The sequence below is a fragment of the Exserohilum turcica genome, assembly GCF_000359705.1.
Source record: "Exserohilum turcica Et28A unplaced genomic scaffold SETTUscaffold_9, whole genome shotgun sequence".
Lineage (NCBI taxonomy): Eukaryota > Fungi > Ascomycota > Dothideomycetes > Pleosporales > Pleosporaceae > Exserohilum > Exserohilum turcicum.
The window spans coordinates 459816-483461 of record NW_007360310.1 but is presented as its reverse complement, the minus strand read 5'-3'; the positions used below and the strand labels follow the sequence as shown (position 1 = coordinate 483461).

Here is a 23646-nt window from a genome sequence, read left to right as displayed (position 1 = left end):
GGCATTGGATTCAGGTACCGTGCGCTGTCAGGGTCCAGGCGCTCAGCCATTGCCCGGCGAGCACCAGGCCCACCCCCCGCACGCCAGCCGCGAAACTGCGGTGAGGATCCGCCATCCCTGCAAGACCCCTCCAAATTGTTTCCCCCTCACTGCATCCGCAAGCACCTTTGCTTTCTCGTTGAGTGCTTTTGTCCAAGAATCCAACACTGGTCCGTACATCCATCATGGCCGCCGCTGCTGCTGTATACCCCCCGCTCGACCAGCGTCCTGTCAAGAACACGGTCCTGCTCTTCGATGTCGACGACACGCTCACAAAGCCCCGTCAAGTGCGCATACCTGCACAAACTCGTTGCCTGGCAGGTAACTGACATGAATCCAGCTGGTGAGCCCTGAGATGCTCCAACTGCTCTCAGAACTCCGCCACAAATGCGCCATTGGCTTCGTCGGCGGCTCCAACCTCGTCAAACAGCAAGAACAGCTGGGCGGGCCCGTGGATGTCACCTCGCTGTTCGACTTCTGCTTCGCCGAGAACGGACTTACCGCCATCCGCATGGGTGAGGTGTTGGCTAGCCAGAGCTTCATTGCCTGGATTGGCGAGGAAAAGTACAAGAAGCTGTCGAGTTGGTAGGTCAAGCCCCACAGCTTGTCAAGTGCTGCCGGCTGAAGCTCGCAGGATTCTTCACTACATTGCCGATCTCGATATCCCCATCAAGCGCGGTACCTTTATCGAATTCCGTAACGGCATGATCAACGTCTCACCCATCGGCCGTAACGCATCCACCGAAGAGCGAAACGAGTACCAAAAGTACGACCTCGAGCACAAGATCAGGGAGACCATGGTCGCAAAGCTCAAGGAGACCTTCCCCGACTATGGCCTCACCTACTCTATTGGCGGTCAAATCTCATTCGACGTCTTCCCTACCGGCTGGGACAAGACGTACTGCTTGCGACACATTGAGGCTGAGAAGGAAATCTCAGGCATTACCTACGACAAGATTCATTTCTTCGGCGACAAGGCCTACGAGGGTGGAAACGACTGGGAGATTTACAGCGACCAGCGGACCATTGGACACAAGGTTAAGAATCCAGACGATACTTATGCACAGCTACAGGAGCTGTTGAAGAGCTTTCAGTAATCGGGCATGTTTGTAAACTTGCTGTTTTCTCGTTGCGTCATAGACAATGTCTCTTGAGGAACAGTATGTCGTGTCAAACAGAAAGAAAAAATGATACCATTTTGGCAGCGCGACATCGTCAGTCGGCGCACTATGAATGAAGCCTTTGCAAAATCAGCAGTCATTTGCCGGCATTGACTCGTTTATTATCCAGCATCCGATCCGCACGTGTTCGCTTCATTGGCAAGATCGATCAAACCAAAGACCTGCATGTGGTCTGTATTATCTCTGTCAGGTCAGTGCGCTGTGCATGGATCCTGGTCATAAGCAATAATGTCTCCATATCCCTACTCGCTTGCCCGCTTTTCTAAAATACAGTACTTGCTTACTTGTACCAGCATCCCCACAATCTGTGTTGCCCCAACGCGCATCTCCCAAGAGTTCAGGAAGCTGGTCGGCGCCATGATACCGGCGCTGTGCAGGAGTTGAGGGCGGGATAGATTGAGCAACTGCATCCCATTCACATGTCCCGCCAATGACGCTCTTGTATGATTGATCTGTGAATTTCTCAGAACGCTTGTGCAACACAGGGGTGCTCGGCTCAGGTTGAATAACGGCTTGGCAATCTATCAGGTATCCAGAGATACGAATTCACCCTGGCGGGGAAAAGTGGGGATCGGTGTGTTGCTCGGGCTTTAATACAGCCTTCAAGAACAGCCGGGAAATTTGCTTCTTGCTTATGTACGTCCACCTCGGGGTGAATTCTCTGCTTCTACTATTCGTCTACTTCGCATCATGAAGATTTACGACGCCCTTCACCTTCTCTTGCCCACGGTCGTTCTCGCCGCTTCGAGCCCATCATGCACACCGCTCCAGAACTCAGCAAACTCCTCAGACACGTATGATTACATTGTCACTGGCTCCGGTCCAGGGGGCGGTACAATTGCTACCAATCTCGCGCGTGCAGGTCATTCGGTTCTCTTGATAGAAGCAGGTTCCGATGCTACTTTTGACATTCGCACCCAAATCCTTGCTCTCAACAACTTTGGAAATCCAAACGTTGCATGGCATTTCTTTGTCAGACACAGCGATGACGAGGAGAGGCTGAAGAGGTATAATCTGTTGGTTTGGAGACTACCAAACGGAGAGTGTACGTAGCGCCTGGTCAAACTTTATGTAGAGTCATGCTTACCTATCGAAAGACTGGGTTGGAAAAGACCCCAGTGTCGACGGATATGTCGGTGCCGAGAGACTGGGGGTCTTCTACCCCCGCGGTGCGACGCTTGGTGGAAGTGCTATTATCAATGCAGCAGCGACGTACTTGCCTAGCGACAGTGACTGGGACATCTTTGACCAAGGAACCGAAGAAAGGCTCTGGAGGTTAGTGTTGTTGAAACCGGTACGGTTCAGTGCGTTATGCTGACTGCATTAGTGCCGAACTCATGCGTGAGTACTTTGAGAAGATTGAGCATAACAACTACCTCAAACCAGGCACTCCAGGTCATGGTTTCACTGGCTGGCTACAAACAAACATAGCCGACCGTGCTACCCAGGTAGGTGCTTCGCTTCGCCTGAGTATTTTCCAGGCGGCTTTGAAGCTCCTTGGTAAAGATCCAGAGAAGGTGCTGGATTATCTCATGAGCGACCCGAACTATCTCGACCCAAACCGTGATCGTACAGAGTCATTGTGGTCTTTGCCTTTTCATGTCATATCGAACTGGAAACGCTTTAGTCCGCGCGACTACATTCTGCAGACGCGCAATGAGACGAATGCGAACGGCACACCCAAGTATCCGCTCCACCTCCAGCTCGAGTCCCTGGTTACCAAGGTTCTTTTCGATACCTGCAGTGGTAAAACTACCAAGCCGCGAGCAGTGGGTGTCGAGTATCTTGAAGGCAAGTCTGTGTACAAGGCGGATCCACGACTGAACGGTACCACCAAAACAGGCACCAAGAAGATGGCTTTTGCTCTCAAAGAAGTCATTGTCGCCGGCGGTACATTCAACTCGCCCCAGATTCTCCAGCTCTCTGGTATCGGGCCAAAAGCCCTGCTTGAAAAGTACGACATTCCAGTCGTCGCCGATCTACCAGGTGTAGGCCGCAACCTCCAGGACAACTACGAGATACCCATGTACGGCAATGCCAAAGTCAATTTCACGACTCCGGTGGATCCCAACGCGCCAGTGTGCACATTCGGCGCACCTGGAGACCCATGCATTGATCTTTGGCACAAGGGCGAGGGGCCCTACGCGCGTGGAGTTTCAAACTCCAATTCCCTCCTGCTCAAAACGCCGCACGCAGTCGACGACGAGCGAGACATGTTCCTTTTCGCCAACACTGGCGGTGCCTTTAACGGTTTCGCGCCTGCGACGAGTCAAAACAGGACCCGACTCCCGGCATCGACCTTTTCCTGGTCCACGGTCAAGATCCATCCCCAGAACACGGCGGGATACATCCAGATCCAATCTGCAGACCCCAGAGACGTGCCAGACGTCAACTTCAACCATTTCGTTACCGGCAAAGACACCGATATGGGCGCCATCCTCGCGGCCCTAGCCTTTGTCCGCAAGACTTTCAACTCCACCGAGGGTCCCACCGACCCCGTGACTCCTGTGTCGCCGCCGTGCCCGCCCTCGGATATCCTCGACACGGGATACTGCCGCGACATGGACATTGACCGCAACTGGATTGAAGACCAAGCTTTTGGCCACCATCCCACCAGCACCAACAAAGTCGGGCCCGACGCTGATCCCATGGCCGTCTTGGACTCCAGGCTCAGGGTCAGAGGCGTCCAGGGCCTGCGTGTCGTCGATGCAAGTGCATTTCCAAGATGTCCCGGCGCGTTCCCGTCGGTTTCTACATTCCTGCTGAGTGCGCGCGCGTCAGACCTGGTGCTGGAGGATGCGGGGAAATGGTAGCCCTGTATAAAAACTGGAAGACTGTATGTGTTGGCATTGGGTATCGTGGTGATGTGTATCAGATGTTGCACCAGTATGGTATTCTCAGCATCGTAAATTGAAAAAACACACTCATTTCCATCGCCATCAGACTTTCAATCGTTCCAGCATACAAGCCGTGAGGTAACGTCGAATGCTACGAGTCATTCTTCCCAAAATAAAAATAAAATAAAAAAAACTCCAGGATTAATCCTCACTCAGTGGACGAAGCGCACAACCTCAGCTTACTTAACACTCGTATAAGTAGTAGTGTCTCTACTTAAACCCCCAGACCCAAGTAAAAACCCAGATAAACTTTGAAAAGAAACCGGTAATATCTCGTATTAGACTCTAAGCAATGCGAATAAATATAGTTTTATTAATTACAAGCATACATTTGTAAGGAAATAAGCATAAATTTAGACTCTCGCATTAGCGTTTTTTTTTTCTTTGAGGAGGGGGGGGGTTTCATTTCAAGACCCCCCCCCCACTCATGCTCACATCCACGCAAAGTCCGCTTTCGCCGACGCCGAACGCCGACGGCGCGCGCCAAAAATTATTTTGTTGAGTGGGAAGTTTTGGACCCCGCTGACTGCGGTTTCCTTACCACCTACTACGACTACTACTGCTACGTAGGTTGACACGGGAAGCAACAGCAATAGTACTTAGCGCAATAAATCCACGCCCTACCTAAGTACGCTTTTTCCACGCCGACGCACATACTTACACACGGATACACCCGAATCGATCCATCACCACGCTCTTGCGACCGCTCGCGCTCCACTCCAGAACTCCGCGAACCCATCTTTCCCTCGTACACCTTCGCACTCCCCCCCCCCCAAAAAAAACAGAAGACGCATAGAGAAGGAAAAAAAAGAAAATGAAACTCCTCACCCTCAACTTCCTCACCTGCGCCATCAAAACGTGCAAAACAAACCCCGCCTCCTTCCCGCTGCACCCACGCGACGCAGAACTCGAAATCGTTGAGACGGAGGTCAATCTGGCGTTTCTGAAAAACATCTTGCCGCGGATCTTGTGGGAGGAGTTGCGGGGCATTTGCAGTGAGGTATGGTTATTACTCTGAACTTCATTTTCAATGCACCAGGGGGAAAAGAAGAAAAGATTTTCTAACGGATATATATATCGCGAATAGCTCGGTCTCCCTGCTCTCCCGCCCACAGCGCCTACGCCTGCGGATCTCGTTGAACCGTCGTCTACCTCGGCTTCAGCTCTAGATACACCGGATTCGGCGCCAGCGGGTGCAGAACAACAAGAGGAAGAGGAAGAAGAGCCGAGCCAGACGGCAAAGGATCTGCATAGAGTGCTGCTTGAAACGTGCATAAAAGAGGGGAAATTGGTGTGTGGTGCGTGTGAGCATGAGTATGCGGTTAAAGAAGGTGTGGCGAATTTCTTGCTGCCGGGGCATTTGGTGTAAGGTGTAAGGAGCATATGTGTGTGGGGAATTAAGAGAGAGAGAGAGAAAGAGAGGAGCATGTTTGTTACTGTGGGGCTTGAAAAGATGGGGGAATGCGCGGGGGAAAAGAGACTAGCAGTCGAGTCTGCGACGTCTGTCATGAGATGAGGTGGTTTTCGAGGCGCATACAGAGGGCAATGCAGTTACGGGGCGAAATGGGCGACGCATCCGCATACAGCACTTCTGCCACTACGTCCACATGTCGGTGGACTTTCTCAGCCGACCCGCGGAAAAATGAGGGAGAGAGAGAGAGAATGAAACGGATGGGGAAAAAAAATAAGAACTAGACATTGGCGATTTTGATACCCCATAACCCCAACCCCAACCCCAACCCCTTTTCATTCCAAGCGTACAAAGAATACATAGTCTGACACACACAAAAAAGGCATTATATATTGCCCTGCATTGACAAAAAGACTCAAGATGCTCACCATGAATTCAGAACAAAAGCTTTGAAAACTATAACTTCATCTCGATTCCTTTTTTGGTTGCCTGACCCAATCTGGTATCTGAAAACATGCGCCTTGAACACCACCATCACTGCTACTACTACTACTACTGCTATGTGGTTACCTTTACGCTCATGAGCCAATAGCACGGTTAATCTGCACGCGCTTGTCCTCGCCACCAGACACGATTCCGACGGTACGGTCCCAGCAGACGCTAAACACCTTTGCGCCGTCACCATGGCTCTTTGTGGCGTCGCCGTCGCGCGAGTGGCGGTAGATGGTGTATACGCTTTCGCCGGTCAAGCCCTCGCCAACATGGCCGGCAGCCGTGACGTTTCTGAGATCCCATATCTGGAGGGTGCCGTCGTGCGAGGCAGACACGAGGTTGTGTTCGGACGAGGGGTCCGTGGCGAGGGATACCACGCCGTTCTTGTGGCCGCGCAGCGTCATGACGCTGATTTGCGTGGCGGACGCGCGCGGGTCGACCAGAGTGATGTGGCGCGCTGATGTGCCGGTTGCCAGGAGATTCCGCGAGGGGACGGCGCATAGAGAGAGGAGGGAGTGGCCTGTGGTTCGCGTGTCGACGCATGTCGATGTGGGGAGATCCCAAGTCTTGAGCGTGTGGTCGTGCGAGGCAGAGTATGCGACGGTGGCGTCGTCGGGCTTGAAGATGACGCTGGAGACTGGCGACGTGTGGCCGGTGAAGGTAGCCAATGCGCCTCGAGCAGGCACTGTGCGATCTGGTTTCGAGAGCTTTTGTCGCTTGTTCGAGGCGACGGTCGAGTCTGGAAGTAGGTTTGATGGCGCAACGGGGTTTTCCTTTGCGTTGCTTGAGAAGAGCGAGATGGTTGTGTCTGAAGATGCAGAAAGGATGCGGTTTGAAGGCGCGTGAACCGCAACGTCTTCTACGCCCCAGCGATGGTTGAAGAGCTCCAAGGCGGTTGTGATGGTTCGCGTATCGTCGTCATACCTGTACACACGCACAGTGTTGTCCAGACCAGCGGCCACCATTTTCTTCTCAGACAACCACTTGGCCGTCTTCAAGCTGGTGATGCGACCTCCGTTGTTCGGGGCTTCGGATGTCGCCAAAACATCTCCCGAAGTGTTCCACACTCTCAACAGCCCGTCATAACTTGCACTTAATATCCTCTCTTGCCCACTTTGCACTCCCGACAGGACATCAACCGCAGAAACCCAGTCGTCGTGTTCAAAGCTGGTAACATTCAGTGGTGGCACCAGCGCCCTCGTGTACTCGACATCGAGCGTCGCCTCGGCATTGATACCGTTCTTTGTAAGAAACTGGTCAATGGTTGTGCGCAGGAATTCGCCATTGATAAGGATGTCGAACGGAATGCGGTTCTCGTCTCCACGGTGTAGCAGCTCATTTACCAGTGTTGAGAGCTTGTGGCGCGTTAAAGCTAGAGGCGCATTCTGTTAGCACAATGCGCAGAATGACCAGGTGAGCCCTGAGCAGCATGTCGCGACCGCATTTGAATAGCAGAGCCCTGCCGTATACTGCGATACAAGAGCGTACAGCGCATGCCATCTCGCGGCGGTACTTACATGTCTGAACAAGCAAAGTACTGGGCTCGTCCGAAATCTGCAGACCAGGGTCGCGCGTAGTGAGGCGAATCTGCACCTTGGTCTCTGCTGTGTCGGTATCCATGGCGTCGGTATGTGTTGGTTTTGTTGCCAAAGTTGTTGCAGGACGATGGATTCTCCAAGCTTTGGAAATTTTGGGATCTCGAACTTTTATCGAAAGAGGTTAGCGCGGGGACACCAGCCAGTCGGCGTTCGCAAACCTCCGGCCATCTGGGTATTCTTGAACTTGTTGATGGGTCCATCAGTGCGATGCAGATTATGTTTTTAGACAATCATTCGAGAAATATTTTCATAGTAGATATTCGGATACAGCGCTGTAGTTGGCTGGCGTTCTTCATTGCATACTGGTCCTTCTAATCTCTGCAATAGCTCTCCTCCGATGATCGCTAGGCGCAAACAATGCTTCAATCAAGCCAATCACCTCTTCAGCCTGCATTTCCAGCTTCAGTTCTCCATCCGTCCAGAAGTACTTGATGTCCGCAAGGCTGCTGTCCAGAATTTCACTGAGGTACTGGAACTTGAACCAGTTTGGTGAATAGATACCAGCCATATCCCTCACCTCTCCATTGTCATCCGGAGTCTGGAAGTGCTGAGCCAATGTGGAGAGCGAAACACAGTACCCGTGTAGCTTTCGAGACTCATCCTCTGCAATGTCTGATTTGTCCTCAACGTCATTGATAAACTTTGTCAGTGCCGCCGACACCAAGGAACCGAGCGACTGGAGTAGAGCGCTGTGTGAAAGGACGTTTTGCCATTGTCGCTTCACATCTCCTATCCTATCGATGGTGGTGGCGATGGCATCGTCACAGACCGTGGCGAAAGGGACGTTGGTACAGTCTTGGAAACCTTGTGCACCCTCCAGGTGATCCCTTATTATCTGTCTCTGCGACTCCATCTCACGCCCATACGCACGCTTGCCGAATCCATCTATAGTTTTGATATCGGCTTCAAGCAACGGTTTCAGGCGCTTAGAAGGTTGGAGATGATGCGGCAATGTAGACGATATGTCCTTTTCCGTTTGTTCTTGTATGAACAGCCGCAATCGATCGGATAGACGTTGGCAGTCATTGTAGATGAGCATGTTGCCCGCAATATCCTTGGAGTAATGCATAGGAGCAGTGGCTCGATACATTGCGAGCAAAAGACTTGGGATGGCATACAGGCCTCCGCTGGCAGGGGCAATGGCTGATTTGACAAGATCGGCCGAGTTGAGTGTCTCTACATCTCCGAGAACCTGCAAAATGATGTCCATGATTGCATCTGGGATTGCCGTAACAGTATATGTTTCGCGCAGTGTCACCTCCTGCTGTGTGGGCGCTTTCTGCTGTGCCGGTGTCCCATTTTTACTCGGTGATTTTGGTGATTTGGCGGTGTCATTCGGCGGGACAGCTTGCTTAGTCTCTGTTTCCTCATCCCAATCAGCACCCCAATCTTCAGCGTCTTCAGCATCGGTTGACTTGTCCTCTTTTTTCTCTTCCTTTTGTTCCTCGTCGCCCAAACCGACCTCATCGCCCCATGCGCTCAGGTCCTCCTCTTCTACCATCTCTTTTTGCGCCTTTGTCTCTGTCTCTTTGGTAGACTCGTCTTCCTCGTCCCAGTCTGCAGTCCAATCATCCCCTTGGTCGTCGCCATCATGTAGTGCGTCCCCTTTTGATACCATCTCCGTCTCGACCCTCTCCACAGTCTTCTTCTCGAGCACCTTCTTTGGAAACATGGATTGAACCTTGGCAATGGCAGCCTCTTTCTGCTTGGCCAGCCATATTTCGGCAGACTTATCGACCCACTCTGTCAGGCGGCTCTGACCAGACCATTCAAGCTCATCTAGATATTCCACAAGACCTAATATGTATGAAAGCGATTCTTGGAATTGCGGGATCCCCTCTGTCGAAAGTGGTACAGCAGGCAAGAGTTGGTTGTGAATCAGACGGGACGCGATAATCGGGACAATCTTGTGTGATAGCGGAATTGCAATACTGGGCGGCAAGCGTGTGCTCAGGTACTCGGCGATCAAATGAATATCTTCCAACGTAGCTTTGACACGTCCATCGTTTACTGGGCCTGCGCGTTGTATGTCGTCTCGTTCAATTTTGAATGCGGACACAACGCGGTCGGTGCCCATGGCAAGACGGGGGGAGATTATGATTCTGTCGAGATCGCGACTCAGGCGATTGATGAGGTTGTCAAGCAGGCCCAGCTTTGTAAGGGCTTCAACGGTTGTATCGATATCGACTTTGGCTTCTCGTTCGATTGACTGGTGCAGTGAGATTTTGTGATTAGTGCTGTCAACTGATATCAGGCCATGCCACGAGTCTGTCACAGTCTCTACAATGGCTTTTTTCAGCTGCTCTTGCTTGTTCCTGAGCACACCCACTACTCTCGTAGTCGCAAAAGGACCGAGCCTTGTGAAGGCGCCATCTGCGTCTTCAAGGGTGCCGATGGCGTGCAGGACATGGCCATTTACAGCTGCGTTTTGAGCCGAATCTAGCAGTGTGGAAATGTCTCGCAGCTGCTCCACAGCCTGTGCCAGGCTCTCATTGTAGGCAATTTCGGTGTGCAGTAGGCTAACCTTGCCTGCAGCATCCTGCACGCGTGCTGTGATCTCCTTGCCTGCTTCTGCCTGCTGCACAATCTCCTTGGCCGTATCTTGTGAGCGCTTGATATCATGCTGCAGCTTGCGCGCCTGTGCAATCCAGCCGTCGACGTCGGATGCGGCTTCTCGAGAGAGCGCGCGGACTTCGTTCTGGGACAAACAGTCAATGCCGGTGCCACAGGAGAGGCGGTGTCTTCGCATACTCTGGTGTCCTCTCTGGCTTTTTCCACGACCTCTAGTATCTTGGGAAGCGCGCTGGATGGCACGGGGGCAGAAGCCACTTGTTCGTCTTGGGGGAACGCGCCATGCTGGGCCGATTGAAGAAGCGCATCGCCCAGCTGCTCGTCGGACACTGGCAAAGGCATTTGGGGTTAGCAGGCGACGGTCATGCCGATAGGAAAAGAGGGCGTGAGACGTGTCAAGTCGTGGAGCAGCCGCAGCGTCTCCAGACCCTGGCCAACATGAACATTGAAGTTGCACGGACGTCCAGGCGACGTCAAGCCTGGCCCTAGTGTCGCTGCCCCGCCACACTTACCCCGCCACGGCCGATAAGATTATCACTCTCTGTACGGCCTTGAACACGTGCCGCCTCGAGACCAGCTGCTGTAGGCAACCAACTATACTCCCCGTCCTTTGCCAGTCTTCCCCTTTCTCTCAGTGGCAGCCTCTCTCCAGCGGCTTCCTACCATCTCTACACCCGCAAAGACTCGCTTCTGGGCCTTGTTGCCACCATCCCACGCGCACTTTTCTGGAGCTGCATTCTTTTGCGTGCAATATCCCTCTTCAAGCCGTAAGCCCACACCGCTTTCCTCCCAATGCCTGGTGCAACATGCCCTATCTTCATGCTCGCTTGTTAAGGATGTGGTTCCCCGCAGCCGGACATTATGCGAATACCAAGAGCATGCTGCATGGCATCGACTAACAAACAATGGTAGTACCAATTCGGATAAGGCGGTCTGTGTCAGTGACCCAGGCATCGAACATCAGTATTGCGACTACCTTACTGAACCGCCATTCCTGTTTCTCCAAGTCGGCACCATGGGGTCTGTACAGCTCGAGACGCATTTTAAGAAGATCCAGCAATTCAAAGCAAATTATGCCGACGCCACTTTTACTCAGTATGAGTCTCAGCGCACGGGGCTGCGTGTGGTTGTGGTCGATCGGAAGGGCCCAAAGGTTTACGGAAACTTTGCAGTAGCTACAGAGATTCATGATGATTCCGGCTCACGTGGGTATACCCAAGTCAGCTTTATACATGTCCTAACCTGGCCCAGCACACACACTCGAACATCTCTGCTTCATGGGCTCACGAAAGTACCCCTTCAAGGGTGTACTGGACAAGATTGCTACCCGATCATACTCGGACACCAATGCGTGGACAGATGTTTCGGAGACAGTATACATACTCTCCACTGCAGGCTGGGAAGGCTTTGCACAGCTGCTACCAATCTACCTCGACCATCTTATTGTTCCTACGCTCACAGATGCTGCCTGTTATACTGAAGTTCACCACATTGATGGAAAAGGCGAAGATGCAGGGTAAGCAGCCGTTGTGACTTGAGTACGAAATACTAACACTCCAAAGAGTTGTCTATTCTGAGATGCAAGGACGACAGAACTTGCAAGGTGATCTAATGGATCTTCAAATGCGTCGCCTTCTCTATCCTGAAGGGGATGGTTTCCGTATGGAGACTGGTGGCTTGATGGAAAATCTACGAGTTTCGACCGCAGAGCGCATCCGTCAGTTTCATCGAGACATGTACCAGCCCAAAAACTTGCGAGTCATCATCATTGGAGAGGTTGACCACCCCAACCTCTTGCAAGTTTTGGATGCTTTCGAAGACGACATCATCGACCGTGTGCCGGCTTACGATGCGCCGTTCAAGCGCCCATGGGTGGAGTCTCCGCGTACTCCTGCACTAAGCAAAACCATAGTTGACACGGTAGAATTCCCGGAAGAGGACGAGTCGATGGGAGAGGTCCAGATCGCCTTCTTGGGCCCAGAGACTACGGACGACCTTGGAGAGACGGCCATAAATACCCTGCTCAACTATCTGGCTGGATCCTCGGTATCAGTCCTTGTCAATACGCTTGTCGAAAAGGAGCATCTGGCTAGCATGGTTTACTTTTGGTGCAAAGGCCACTACGATATGATTATATGGTGGACTCTCTCATCAGTGGAGACTGACAAGCTTGCCGAGGCCGAGAAGCGTTTCTTTCAAGTCCTCGAGGAACATGCCTCTAAACCGCTTGATATGAGTTATTTGAAAGACTGCCTTCACCGCTTCAAACGTCAAACGCGGTACATGTCGGAGATTGGTCTTGACGAATACAAAGACCCAATCATCAAGGACCATGTCTTTGGCGACCGCAAGGGCGTCCACCTCGAAGATGCCATGGCTACTCTCGATGTCTTTGATACTCTTGACAAGTGGACAGAGGAGGAGTGGCGAGCCTACTTGAAGAAGTGGATGATCGATGCTCACCATGTCTCGATCCTTGGCAAACCCTCCAAAGCTCTTTCAGAAAAGATCAAATCAGATGAGATTGCTCGTGTCAAGGCACAGCAGGAGAAGCTAGGTGATGATGGCTTAAAGCGTCTGACACAGAAGCTCAAGGAAGCGCAGGAACAGAACGACAGGCCTATTCCAGAGGACATTATTGCAGGTGTAAAGGTTCCGAGCACCGAGTCGATTCACTTCTTCGAAACCACTACCGCGCGATCTGGACTGGCAAAGAAGCTCGGTGTCCCAGAAAATTCGATTCAGAAAATTGTTGACAAGGACGAAAATGGCCTTCCTCTGTTCATCCATTTTGAGCACATACCAACCTCGTTTGTACACTTTGGATTGGTGTTAGGTACGGCTACTCTACCAACCGAACTGAAGCCTTTGCTTGGCGTCTACCTAACCAACTTCTTTGCCACCCCCATCATGAAAGATGGCAAGCGCATCGAATTCGAGGAAGTCATTACCAAGCTCGAGCAGGATACGATTGAGTACTCGATGGACCGTGGTACAGATATTGGAAGCTCCGAGATGATTTACATTCCTTTCGTTGCGGAAGCCGACAAGTTCGAAACGGTTGTGCTGTGGCTGAGGTCGATGTTGGTGGACTCAATCTTCGATACCGAACGTGTCATCTCTGCTGTAAAGAAGATGCTGGCTGATGTACCTGAGGAGAAGCGCGACGGCAATTCCATGAGCTTTGCAGTCGATCGCATGATCCACTACGATGCTGCCTCAGCTGTCCGCGCAACTGGAACGCTTGTCAAGGGTCTATACCTCAAGCGTATCTTAAAGTTGCTCAAGACGGAGCCACAACAGGTTCTCGACAAGCTCGAAGCTCTACGTAAGCACCTACTGACATTTTCTAACATGCGTGTTCTCGTAACCGCCAACCTCGAGACTCTACCAAACCCAGTCTCGACATTCAAGCACCTCACCGATGCATTCAAGCCAGGTGCAGAACCAGACATCAACCCAATTGACGACAGAAACGTCCTTCTCTCCGACGTCGGACGCAACCCAGGCGGTACCCACTACATCATCCCCATGCCTATCGACTCGTCTTTCGCCGTCCTGACATCCAAGGGACCAAAGGGCTACAACAACGCCCAACTCCCCCCTCTCATGGTCGCACTCGCATACCTCGACGCAGTCGAAGGCCCCATGTGGCAATCGATCCGCGGCACTGGACTCGCCTACGGCAGCAACTTCTTCCGGGACCCGGAAACAGGGCTCCTCAAATTCCGCATCTCAAAGTCGCCAAACGTGTTCGCGGCATACAACAAAGCCCGGACCGTCGTCCGCGAGTACGGCGACGGCACGCAAACGTTCGATAAGCTCGAGCTCGAAGGCGCCATCTCGAGTATCGTGCGCGACTTTGTCGATGAGCGCGCCACAATCGTGGATGCTGCGCGCAGCTCGTATATCGATCTCGTCACCAGGGGCGTCGGCAAGGACTGGCAAGATTGGGCGCTGCGTGAAGTGCGTAAGGTGATGCAGGAGGATGTACAGAGAATCCTAAGGGATGTCGTGGCCAACGTGTTCGAGCCCGAGGAGACGGATCTCGTCGTTACATGTGGTGGCATCATGACTGATGTGAGTCCCCCCTCCCCCACCATCACATTGAGTAAACAAGTTGACTAATTTTTCTTCTTCTCCAGGGTCTGAAGAAAGATTTTGAAAATGCGGGATTCAAAATCCAACTCAAGCAGCTCACAGACTTTCAAGATGCATATGGTCTTGAAGGTGATGAGGATGAGGATGACGACGACGAGGATATGTCTGGAAGCGAAGAAGATGATGAGAGCGGATCGGAAATGGAAGAGTAAGTGGTAAGAATTGATGAATTCTTAAATCCTGTATCGAGTACAGCTCCTTTACTCTTTTTTTTCTCTTTTTTCTCAGTCTCACATACAAACACCAATACTCCAAGACATGTAGAGAAAGAAAGAAAACCCACGCTCCAGAGATATAAATAAATAAAATCTCCGCATTTTCTGAGAAGCCCCTAAAGCCAAAGCCTGGATAGAAAATGTATATCATAAGCCTCCTTCTCCTCCTCCTCCAATTCATAGTCGTGATAATCCATGTTCCTACACTTGCCCGTATACATGCGAAACCAAAAAAGTTTGAAACTAAATATCTCTCATGTCATCTTATCTTGCCTAATCTCATCTTATGTTATGTTACGATGCTCTAGAATGCTCCCCCCCCCGGCTCCCCCTTCATTCCTTTCTTGCACTCCTGTCCCTCCTCCTCCTCCTCTCGGAACCTTACCCCCAAAAGGAACACCACATGACCATAAGACAATAGAAAATATGCAATCACGCCGCCTAGAGTCTAAGTAATGGAAACGAGAAAATCTCACGTGTTGAGTTGGAGAGTTTAGAAGCAAAAAGTGTATGTGGCGAGGAATGAAGTCGATGAAGAACGATGACGACAACGACGACGACGACAGAAGACGATGGCAAGCAGGACAAGGACAAGGACAAGGACAAGCAGGAAGACAATGATGATAAGTAAAAAAAATCAAAAAAAAAGTAAAAGAAGAGGGGATAAAATAAGTCTCGCGAATCCATCATCTTTTCTCATAAATACATACATGCAAAGTTTGTGTTAAACCCCCCCCCCAGAAAAAAAAATTCAAGGCCAGTTGAGTCAAGTGAAGTCAAAGGCGAAGGTAGAGGAGGAGGAGGAGAGATGTTTGAAAATGAGAAAAAGGAAAAAGTTATTTTTATCCTGTTTGGGTTCTGTCAAAGACAATAAGAGAAAAAGAAGAAGAAGAAGAAGAAAAAGAAAAAGAAAAACAGGTAAAGTAGAACTCCCCTTTGAGAACCCTAAAGAGCCTTGTGGAAAAGAAAAAAGACGCCAGTTGAAAATGCGTTGCCATTAAGCCTTTGATGGATTGAAAGATATTTGGAAGAGAAGAGAAGAGAAGAGAAGGGAGTAAGAGAGAGCAAGGCACACACACACACAGATACACACACAAGCACGCACACAAAAAAAAAGAAGAAAATTTTTCTCTCTCTTTCCCTTTCTCTCTCTCCCTCCCTCCCTCCCAGTACGCCGGCCCTAAGAATCCTTCCGTTGCGTGTCGAAGTAAGTAAGTAAGTAGTATAAAAAAAAGAAAAAGAACTTTGAGGGTTGTTTTGTGGAAGAGAAGAGAAAGGGAAAAAAAGGGTGATACAGAAACCAGAAGAAGGTGGGGAATCACATAAGAGAGCACCGAAGCATCAATGAAGGAAGGCAGGAAGAAGAGGACAGAAGACAGAAGACAGAAGGATGAGGAGGAGGAGGGAGAGCGCGAGATGGCCCACACAAAGACAAGGCTGGAAAAGAAAACAAGGCTGACGCCAAGTCCGGCGAGCCAATGGTCGCCTATAACGAAAATACCTGTGTGAACCCCCAAAGCAAGAAACAGTGTGTCAATGTTGGAAAGAAGAAGAGCGACTAGGCATCTTCAGGTAAAATGCGAGCAAAATGCTTTTCCCATATCCATCCCACAGTCTTGGTAGCATCGTCTTGGTTACGAGCCAGCCAAAGCTCTCCCTTCATGCCAATGACGTCGAAAATCTCGCCCGGGACATAAACCAGGTACGGTATGCCGCCTTCACGGCGATCGTGGGCAATGTTGAATTCGAACAGACTGGCAGCCAGGAAGAGTACCTCGGGCTCTTCGGTTTCGGCAGGAGTAGTGGGTAGTTCTTCGACGCTGCCTCGGGCAGGTGAATCTGACATTGGTAGGGCAGAGTTGAAGACTCCAGATGCGCGTGTCGAGCCTGTGATGGATGCTGGTTGCGAAGGGGGTGCTGAAATTGTATGCATCATTGGCTGCGATGCTGCGAGGAATGAAGGCCCTAGTTGAGGCGGGAAATCAAACGCATGGGATCCCGAAGGTGAATTCTCAACATCAACAGCACCATCAAGGCCCATGTAGTTGTGGTTGTTTCGAGAAGGACCGGTATTACGACGCTCTCTGTGCATAACAGTGGCGTCGCTGTTGTCCGAGGCAGGGCTAAGCGCTCGTCCCTCGCGCAACGACGTAGGTCCAGGGCCTGCCCGTCCTGCTGGGTTGGGCGGGTACAGTGTGGGATAGGCAGGACCTGCAGGTGAGGACCGGGGAGGGTTGTCAAGGCTCCGTGGATGTGATCGTGGTGCATAGCCGCCGCTATTCCGATTCCGTGATTCCATCATGGATGCTTCACTGCCTACGGATTCAGTGCGACGGGAAGACGAGTTGCGGGAAGAGGCGCCGCCATCAGATGAGAATGTGGGAACGGGCGAAGTCATGTTGGAGATGTCGATAAGGAGATTGCGGTTGACAATGCCAAGTTTGTTGGCGAGCTCTTGCATCGGCTTGTAGTCTGAATGGAAGCGCTCGACATAGGATTCGAGGTCGTACCGAAGTGACGTCGTGTGTTGCGGTTCGCTTTCGAGCAGTGGGAGTATCTTTTTCGAGCACGTCTTGTACCAGTCCTTTTGCAAGCACATGAACAATGTCATGAGCGTGCGCATGAGGCCCTTGGTTCGTTCGTAGAGCAAAGGCAGCTCGTGCTTGAGTGTGTCGTTGATCGTCGAAAACTTGTTCGCCGACTCTTCTAGATCCGGATCTACTTTCTCGCCACGATCCAGTGCTTGCTTGTGTTTGACGTAGTACAACAGATACTTCTTGCGCTGCTCTATCGTCTTCTGATACGACACCCACATCTCCCAGAGATCTCCGACAGGCTTCAGCACGCGGCTCCGAACAGCAGCTTTCTGGTACATGATCAGTATTGCGCCGACAACGGCATCTTTGGTCACTTACATGCTCTTCCAGCGCCTTGTTCTGCAGCTCAAAATGAGCCATTGCCCACTTCCGCCACGTGCTCTCAATCTCAGGGTACACGGATGGCGCGACTTCGCAGACCGTGATGAAGCCCAAGAATACAATGTTGAGTTGCAAATAGTGCTCCGTAATCGCCTCGAGGTATTGCTCAAAGTCGCGGATGACAATCTGGAGTTGGAAGAAATGGCCACCAAACTTCTGCTCCTTTGATTTGTAGTCTTGGTCTTTGAAAGTCTTGTCCGCTTCGTCATATGCTTTGCTCTTGTCCACCTTGGGGATGAAGGCTTTGACGAACGTCTTGCCTAGACCACTCTTCTTTTCCTTCTTGCCTTCCGAAGCAGCAGCCCGGAAGGTATCTGAGCGTGCCTTGGCCTGGTTAATGCGTTGACTCATTGCCTTCAGTTCTTCGTAAGCTTCCCTGATCTTGGGCAAATCGGGATGATCAGGGTCCGTAATCTCCTGCAGGGATTGCAGAATCAGCGGATACTTTAGCAGACGTTGACACGGCTTCAAGAGGAGAGAATCCAGATCCCATGCTTGAGTCATATTCTCTACCTGCTCAAAACAAGCAGTCACCCATCCGGACAAAATCTCATTTCCTTGGTTTTTCTTGATATAAGCGCTTGCATTGTCCTGGTTCAAAAAGTACGTTGTGTAGAGTCGTTCCATCTTCTCCTTGTTGTCAAGGAATACTTGGCCAATTGTCGTCAGGCGATCGTTCTCGGGCGTACAGTTTTCAAACTGGTTCGTAGAGTCCTCAGACGGTCTTTGCGCATTCAATGATGGTTCCTGGGTGTCGTGCGATCTACCCTCGGAAGAATCGCGGTTCCAGGGACCGGTCGGAGGGGGTATTTCGTAATTGACAATTGGCTTTGCAGCCTTCTTGAATGCACGGAATAGCGACAAGGAGAACTTTTCGAGCTCCTTGCAATTACTAAACAACAGTCGTTTTTCCTTTTCGCTCATCAGATTCTGCGCCGTGGCTTCGAAGATGTTGTGGGCAATCATCATATCGATGCAGAATTGATGTTCGGTTGTGAGCAGCTCTTCGAGCGTGCGGTATCGTTTGATCAGCGCCTGTTTGACCGGGTCAGGCTGCCCATCTTCACCCTTTTCGCCTTCCGAGGGAGACTGCACAGACGCCTCAACGGGCTGTGGGGTGCCATAGCGATCTTCCAGGGTTCTCTCATGGACATGGATGACTGGGGTACGCGACCGCGAGGGATGCATCTCGAATTGCTCGTGATGCGGCAGAGAGCTGTATGCAGCGTTCTGCAGAGCCATCTGTTCATCGATGGATGGCTGTACAGGAGGTGGTGGGGGCGAATAGTTGGGACGAGGCGGTGTGTTTTGTAGTGGTGAATGCGGCATGGAGTGTTGTAGATCTAACCCAAGTCCGCCATTGGTCCAGGCAAGCTGTGGTAACTCAAGGCCATTAGTAGGGGCTGATGGACGCTCGCTGGACGAGCTTCGTGACAGTGCGTCACGAGAACGGTTTCCAGAAGAACTGCCAGAATGCGATGCATCTTCCTGAATGGTAGTAGTGGTAGATCTGCCAGAGTCTCGCGAGTAGCGTCGTGACGAGGAAGAGTATATGATCGCAGTGCCTCCAGTGCCACGTTCTGGCGACTGTTGGGGAGGGTCTGGGGGGTCTCTAGATGGGCGTGGTGGTGATGTTGGGTTGTTGAGCTCATGGTTGGCGGCGTCGCGTTTTGACCCGTTTGCGTCACTCAACAATCGCGCAAGATACGTCTCGGTAGCCTCTTTGGATCCCCAGTCCTTGTGTTGTGCGATTACAGGTGAGACTTGGTGGACTCTTTCGCGTGATGTGGATGCGAGTTCGGGCGAAATGACTGACGACTGGTGGTACATGTTCAAAACCGAGTTCACCACACTGTACGTCTCCGTGTTTGGTGTTAGTGAGACGCGCTTTCGGTGAGGAGCACAACTGGCCGAATCATCAGGATACAGCGTGTCCCGTCTCGGATAGGATGGCGCTGCTGCTAGAGCCTCGTTCGCGTCGTAACGAGACGTGGGAGCTGCTCCGTCTCTTGCATCGTACCCTCGATCCGACTTGAAATCATACGACAGTGCTCTGAGGCCTTCATGGAAGGAGTCGGTGTCGGGCTCCCAGGATTTTGTAGACTGCTCGTCGCTCAGCATGATAGGTATTGATTCCCGGACACCAAGCTCTGATTGCTCAATGTCGGGCGTTTGACTCGTGCTGTCGTGGCCAAGACCATGGAAGAGGCTTGGTTGTAAGAGCTGGTGGTCTTGATCCCGGTCTGCCGCCGGCGGTGTGAGGACAAAATTCCCAGGCATTCCCAGCACAGGTGATTCGTCAAAGTCCGTCACAGCCGATTGCGGTTGGTCGGAGGGAGGCACGGTCAAGGTCGAGGTTTGGAGGGTCAGGTGCTGCTGGTCTGACGGGAGTGAGTCTTGGTCCTGCGAGGGACGCTTTGCTAGAGCATGGGCCTCGAATGACTGTTCGAGCTCAGCCAGATCGGGGAGACCCTCCGAGGGTTCTTGTTGGATTTGCATGGGAGGCTGCTGCACGTCGAAACTGCTGGCGATGGGAAAGTAGCCGTGTTCATCGTGCGGGTCGGTGCTTCTCGAACGCGAGGCAGGTGAAGGCTGGAGAGGCTGTCTTTCGCGCGAATTGCGCAGTCGCGGTGACGTTGGAGGAGGTGGGGCGGTGACCACAGCGGCTACGCTTGGTCCAGGCCTTGCACCCAGAGGGGATTTCCCTCGCTCGCGATATCCACGGTAAGCCAAAGCGGGCAGGGTTGACTGGTCTGGACCACGTGAGACCGAGGCAGCGCCAGCGTCGGCCAGCGCTCTGTCCATTCGTGTGGGCGATGCGCGGTTGCTGTGGCTCATTGCGCGTGTTGGTGTGTACTTGACGGACCGCGTCGAGGAATTGGAGTCTGAGCCAATGCTCCGCCGTCGGGTTGCGATTGGTATTCTCGAACACGGAGTGTGTCGTGTGGGCGATCGCGACGGCGTTTGCTCCTGGGGCGGTGCGCGCGGTGCGTCGTGAGTCAGCGTCGAGAGCAACGGCGCCTCTCCCAGCGTGCTCTCGACGGTGGGTATGCCGAATCCAGGCGACGAGGCATCCTGCCCTGCCATGACTTCACCAAACAGCTGCCTTGCACCACTCGAGGCCGACACCCGACTCGGCGAGGCGACGGTCGACTTTGTGGGCGAGAAGTGCTGGTCTATGCTGCCCTTGCTGCCATTCGTGCGGCGCGCGCTGCGAGGGGTTGCGGGCGCGGGCTGGGGGCGGTCTCGCGGCTTGAGGTTGCTGAACTTGTGCGGGCCGTACGAGGCGTCTTTGCTTGGGCGCGCAGCTGAGGCCGTCGACGAGATGGAGGCATTGGCTCGCCGGTGGGCATCGTGTGCGGCTGCGCGGCTTGGGTCTCGGGACCTGGAGCGCACGGGAGGGGATGCAGAGAGCGAGCTGCCGCCGGGCGAGCGTTCAAAGCGCTCGGCCAGGGCCTTTACTTTGGTCGACGTGGTGGGGGGCGAGCGAGGAGCTGAGGCGGTCGAGGCAGCAGGGCCAGAGGCAGACCTCGCGGCGGGCTTGGGCGTGGTTTTGGCGCCGTTGCCGTTGGTCGTGGGCTGTCGAGGGCGCGTGACTGACATGTCGGGGGCGTGTTGCGGTGAGGCAGGAGCTTGGGGCTCGGGCGACGTGTAGGCGGAGTAGTACTTCTCAGGCGAAGCGTCGTCGGCATGATCCAGATCGGTTGACTGCAGCCAGGTGGAGACGGAGAGGGCAGGATTGAAGGCATATTCATGCGCTTGGTCTGGCTCCATCTCCCATAGCTGGCGGGCGCAGAGGCGCAGGAGCGAGGCAGTGCCAACGGTCGGGGGGAAGCGGTTGCCAGCTCAGACGTCTGTCTGGGTATCCGATATGGGCGGCGGGTGGTGGTGGGAGGGAGCCAGCCAATGGCGCGGGTGGGCAGTGCTGTCGAGAGTTTCAGGCTGCGAAGAGGCGGCGGCCGACGGGGGGGAATGCGCTTGCGGGGGGGGAGGGCCTGGGGGGGGAGGGAGAGGAAGAGGGGGGAGAGAGAGTTTGCGTGTATGTGTGTGTGTGCAGGGTATGCAATGTGTGTGTGTGCAGTGTGGATGTGTGCGGTATGGTGTGCAGCAGGGCGTGTACGCACGTACTACTACTACTCCAGTAGGAGGAGGAGGTACCCAGCTCTAGTCCTGCTGTCTGGCCCCCCCAGCCAGCCCACACGGCGGCGCACTTGGACTTGGACTTGGTTTAGATGGAAGCTAGGAAGCGGGACAGCAACGGTGCCGCAGGGGGAGGGGGAGGAAATCTTGTTCGCCGGCGGCAGTGCAGTGCAGGCCTGGGATGGAGCACGACGGGCACAGCGTGCGACGGGCGAGGGAGGGGAGGGGACGAGGCGGGCAGAGAGGCGGACGGCTGAGCAAGAAGACGTCCCAAAAGGCGGCGGTAGATGTGCAGGCAGGCAGGCAGGCAGGCAGGTAGGTAGGTCACAGGTATCGTCGTCGTCGTGGTGTCGTCGTCGCTGCTCACCCACCCACCGCCTCCCCTCCCAAATACCCTCCAATACCCTCCAATGGGCCAACTCTATCGCACACTCGCATTCCGTCCAGTCGCTGCTCTCCCACGCACGCCATGCCGCCCGTCCACTCGTCGACCTGTCCACTCGCCCACTCTGCTGCTGCTCCGTTCCGCTTCCCCAGCCAGTGGCCTCGAGCTAGGGTGCACATGCAGGGGCAGCATGGCTGATGGCAGATGCCACCTACCACCAGCTCGCCCGGCCTCGTTACCTGCAACCCGCGTGAAACAGCGACAGCAAGTCGAGGCAGAATGGCGCCTTTGATTGCCTGCCCGCGTTCCCCTCCATGCCCATCCCCTGGCCCATGGCGCGTGCCGTCGCGTCTCTAGCGCTCCCGTACGAGTAGCTTCACCACCGCCACGGCTGCCTTGGCCGCCGCCCGCAACACTCCCCTACCAGCACCACCACGATTCCCATCACCGCTCCATCGCCGTCGCAGCACCACCACCGCCATCTGCATCCGCTCCCGCTCCCATGGACGCCCCCGCCCATGGCTGCAGCGCCGCCGTCAAGAGGAAGCGCAGCAGCTCCGGCGCCCTGACGACGCGTAAGAAGCCAAGGCATGCCCGGCACCTGTCTGCCAATGCCATGGCTGCCCCCCATCACAGCCATCCCGTGCTGCAGCGCATCTATCCCCAACTAACCACGCTACGCCACCATTTGCTGTCGACGCTACCCAGCTCCTCCAAGAATAGGCATCGAACAATATCCCAGCTCGGACGTGCACCCCCAGTTTCAGACACCGCCCGAGGCCACGACGTCGATGGCGCCGTTGCCCGTCTGCTCGACTCGGCCCTGGTTGCCTGCTCCGCCCGCATGGCTCCGGAAGAGCAGGCCCATGCCGCCCACCAACGTGACCACGACATTCACGTCTTCACCCAGCAACGCTCCCAGGACACCCCGCGCATCTCCTCCACGTCCGAGCACCACCGCCAGTCCGAGGTAAGTCGTGTTACCAGCCGAGCGCTTCTCGCCGCTGAGCGCACGTAGGTTGTCCATGTTGTGATATGGCGCTTGTTCAGGCGCCCCCACTCGTACCAGTCCGCCCACCTGCTCTGCCATGGCTTCCAGAAGACGGGAATGCCCCGCGCCGAGCTCCCTGACAGCCCCAACCCCCGATGCTCCATTCCGGGTCTGCAGGAACGCCATGTGAATAGCTACGTGCGAACCCTAAAAGAGCCGGTATGGTGCCGACTGCTCGCTCTCCTCGGTCCAGGCGGCGATCGCATCATGGTCGACTTGCTAACAGACTGTGCCATTTTCCTTCCCATCCAGGGTAGCGTGGGCAACTACTACCAGCTGTCAGGCGTGCCCGTGTCTGAAGTACGGCCTGCTGGGCTCGTCGAGAGTGGCCCAGAAAAAGCCCTCACAGACGCAAAAGAAACCACCAAGTCGATGTACCTGAAAAGTGAAAATAGAACACCCGGGGCCATTACTTTCGTCCGTAGTCGCATGCTGTATGCCAAAGCCGCCCTCAATGCAAAAGGCGGCGTCAGATTCGGCATGCGCCATATACGTGCGTTCTCAATAATGATATGTCGCATTGCAGC

The 23646-nt window shown here is 53.6% G+C and overlaps 6 protein-coding genes across 6 annotated transcripts; 4 read left to right on the top strand and 2 right to left on the bottom strand.

Annotated features, from left to right (window-relative positions):
* Window positions 1–224: 224 nt before the first annotated feature.
* Window positions 225–1271, top strand: SETTUDRAFT_124053 (uncharacterized protein; the record flags this gene model as incomplete). Its single annotated transcript, XM_008033222.1, has 3 exons — window positions 225–326; window positions 380–624; window positions 674–1271. The coding sequence occupies 3 exons, from the start codon at window positions 225–227 to the stop codon at window positions 1134–1136; spliced, it is 810 nt and encodes a 269-aa protein (XP_008031413.1). The 3' UTR covers window positions 1137–1271.
* A 639-nt stretch (window positions 1272–1910) lies between these two features.
* Window positions 1911–4033, top strand: SETTUDRAFT_35714 (uncharacterized protein; the record flags this gene model as incomplete). The annotated part of the gene is made up of 3 exons (XM_008033051.1): window positions 1911–2265; window positions 2318–2495; window positions 2548–4033. The coding sequence occupies 3 exons, from the start codon at window positions 1911–1913 to the stop codon at window positions 4031–4033; spliced, it is 2019 nt and encodes a 672-aa protein (XP_008031242.1).
* An 892-nt stretch (window positions 4034–4925) lies between these two features.
* SETTUDRAFT_166225 (uncharacterized protein) lies at window positions 4926–5781 on the top strand. Its single transcript, XM_008033221.1, has 2 exons — window positions 4926–5117; window positions 5205–5781. Exons 1-2 carry the CDS (start codon window positions 4932–4934, stop codon window positions 5484–5486), a joined length of 468 nt encoding a protein of 155 aa, XP_008031412.1. The 5' UTR covers window positions 4926–4931; the 3' UTR covers window positions 5487–5781.
* A 230-nt stretch (window positions 5782–6011) lies between these two features.
* Window positions 6012–10604, bottom strand: SETTUDRAFT_143811 (uncharacterized protein). The gene is made up of 3 exons (XM_008033220.1): window positions 10370–10604; window positions 7922–10316; window positions 6012–7392 (listed from the first exon to the last, which is right to left on the bottom strand). The coding sequence occupies exons 1-3, from the start codon at window positions 10529–10531 to the stop codon at window positions 6107–6109; spliced, it is 3843 nt and encodes a 1280-aa protein (XP_008031411.1). The 5' UTR covers window positions 10532–10604; the 3' UTR covers window positions 6012–6106.
* A 600-nt stretch (window positions 10605–11204) lies between these two features.
* SETTUDRAFT_24311 (uncharacterized protein) lies at window positions 11205–14502 on the top strand (the record flags this gene model as incomplete). The annotated part of the gene is made up of 4 exons (XM_008032978.1): window positions 11205–11394; window positions 11441–11705; window positions 11752–14269; window positions 14335–14502. 4 exons carry the CDS (start codon window positions 11205–11207, stop codon window positions 14500–14502), a joined length of 3141 nt encoding a protein of 1046 aa, XP_008031169.1.
* A 1313-nt stretch (window positions 14503–15815) lies between these two features.
* Window positions 15816–21161, bottom strand: SETTUDRAFT_124044 (uncharacterized protein). Its single transcript, XM_008033219.1, has 2 exons — window positions 17481–21161; window positions 15816–17431 (listed from the first exon to the last, which is right to left on the bottom strand). Exons 1-2 carry the CDS (start codon window positions 21144–21146, stop codon window positions 16124–16126), a joined length of 4974 nt encoding a protein of 1657 aa, XP_008031410.1. The 5' UTR covers window positions 21147–21161; the 3' UTR covers window positions 15816–16123.
* Window positions 21162–23646: the final 2485 nt, after the last annotated feature.

Coding starts and splice junctions, on each gene's coding strand:
- SETTUDRAFT_166225 (XM_008033221.1), top strand. CDS start 4,932: ATGAAACTCCTCACCCTCAACTTCCTCACCTGCGCCATCAAAACGTGC. Junction 5,118..5,204: donor TGCGGGGCATTTGCAGTGAG/GTATGGTTATTA, acceptor TATCGCGAATAG/CTCGGTCTCCCTGCTCTCCC.
- SETTUDRAFT_143811 (XM_008033220.1), bottom strand. CDS start 10,531: ATGCCTTTGCCAGTGTCCGACGAGCAGCTGGGCGATGCGCTTCTTCAA. Junction 10,317..10,369: donor AAGCCAGAGAGGACACCAGA/GTATGCGAAGAC, acceptor TGTTTGTCCCAG/AACGAAGTCCGCGCGCTCTC. Junction 7,393..7,921: donor TGCAGAGATTAGAAGGACCA/GTATGCAATGAA, acceptor ATGCGCCTCTAG/CTTTAACGCGCCACAAGCTC.
- SETTUDRAFT_124044 (XM_008033219.1), bottom strand. CDS start 21,146: ATGTCAGTCACGCGCCCTCGACAGCCCACGACCAACGGCAACGGCGCC. Junction 17,432..17,480: donor ACAAGGCGCTGGAAGAGCAT/GTAAGTGACCAA, acceptor ATCATGTACCAG/AAAGCTGCTGTTCGGAGCCG.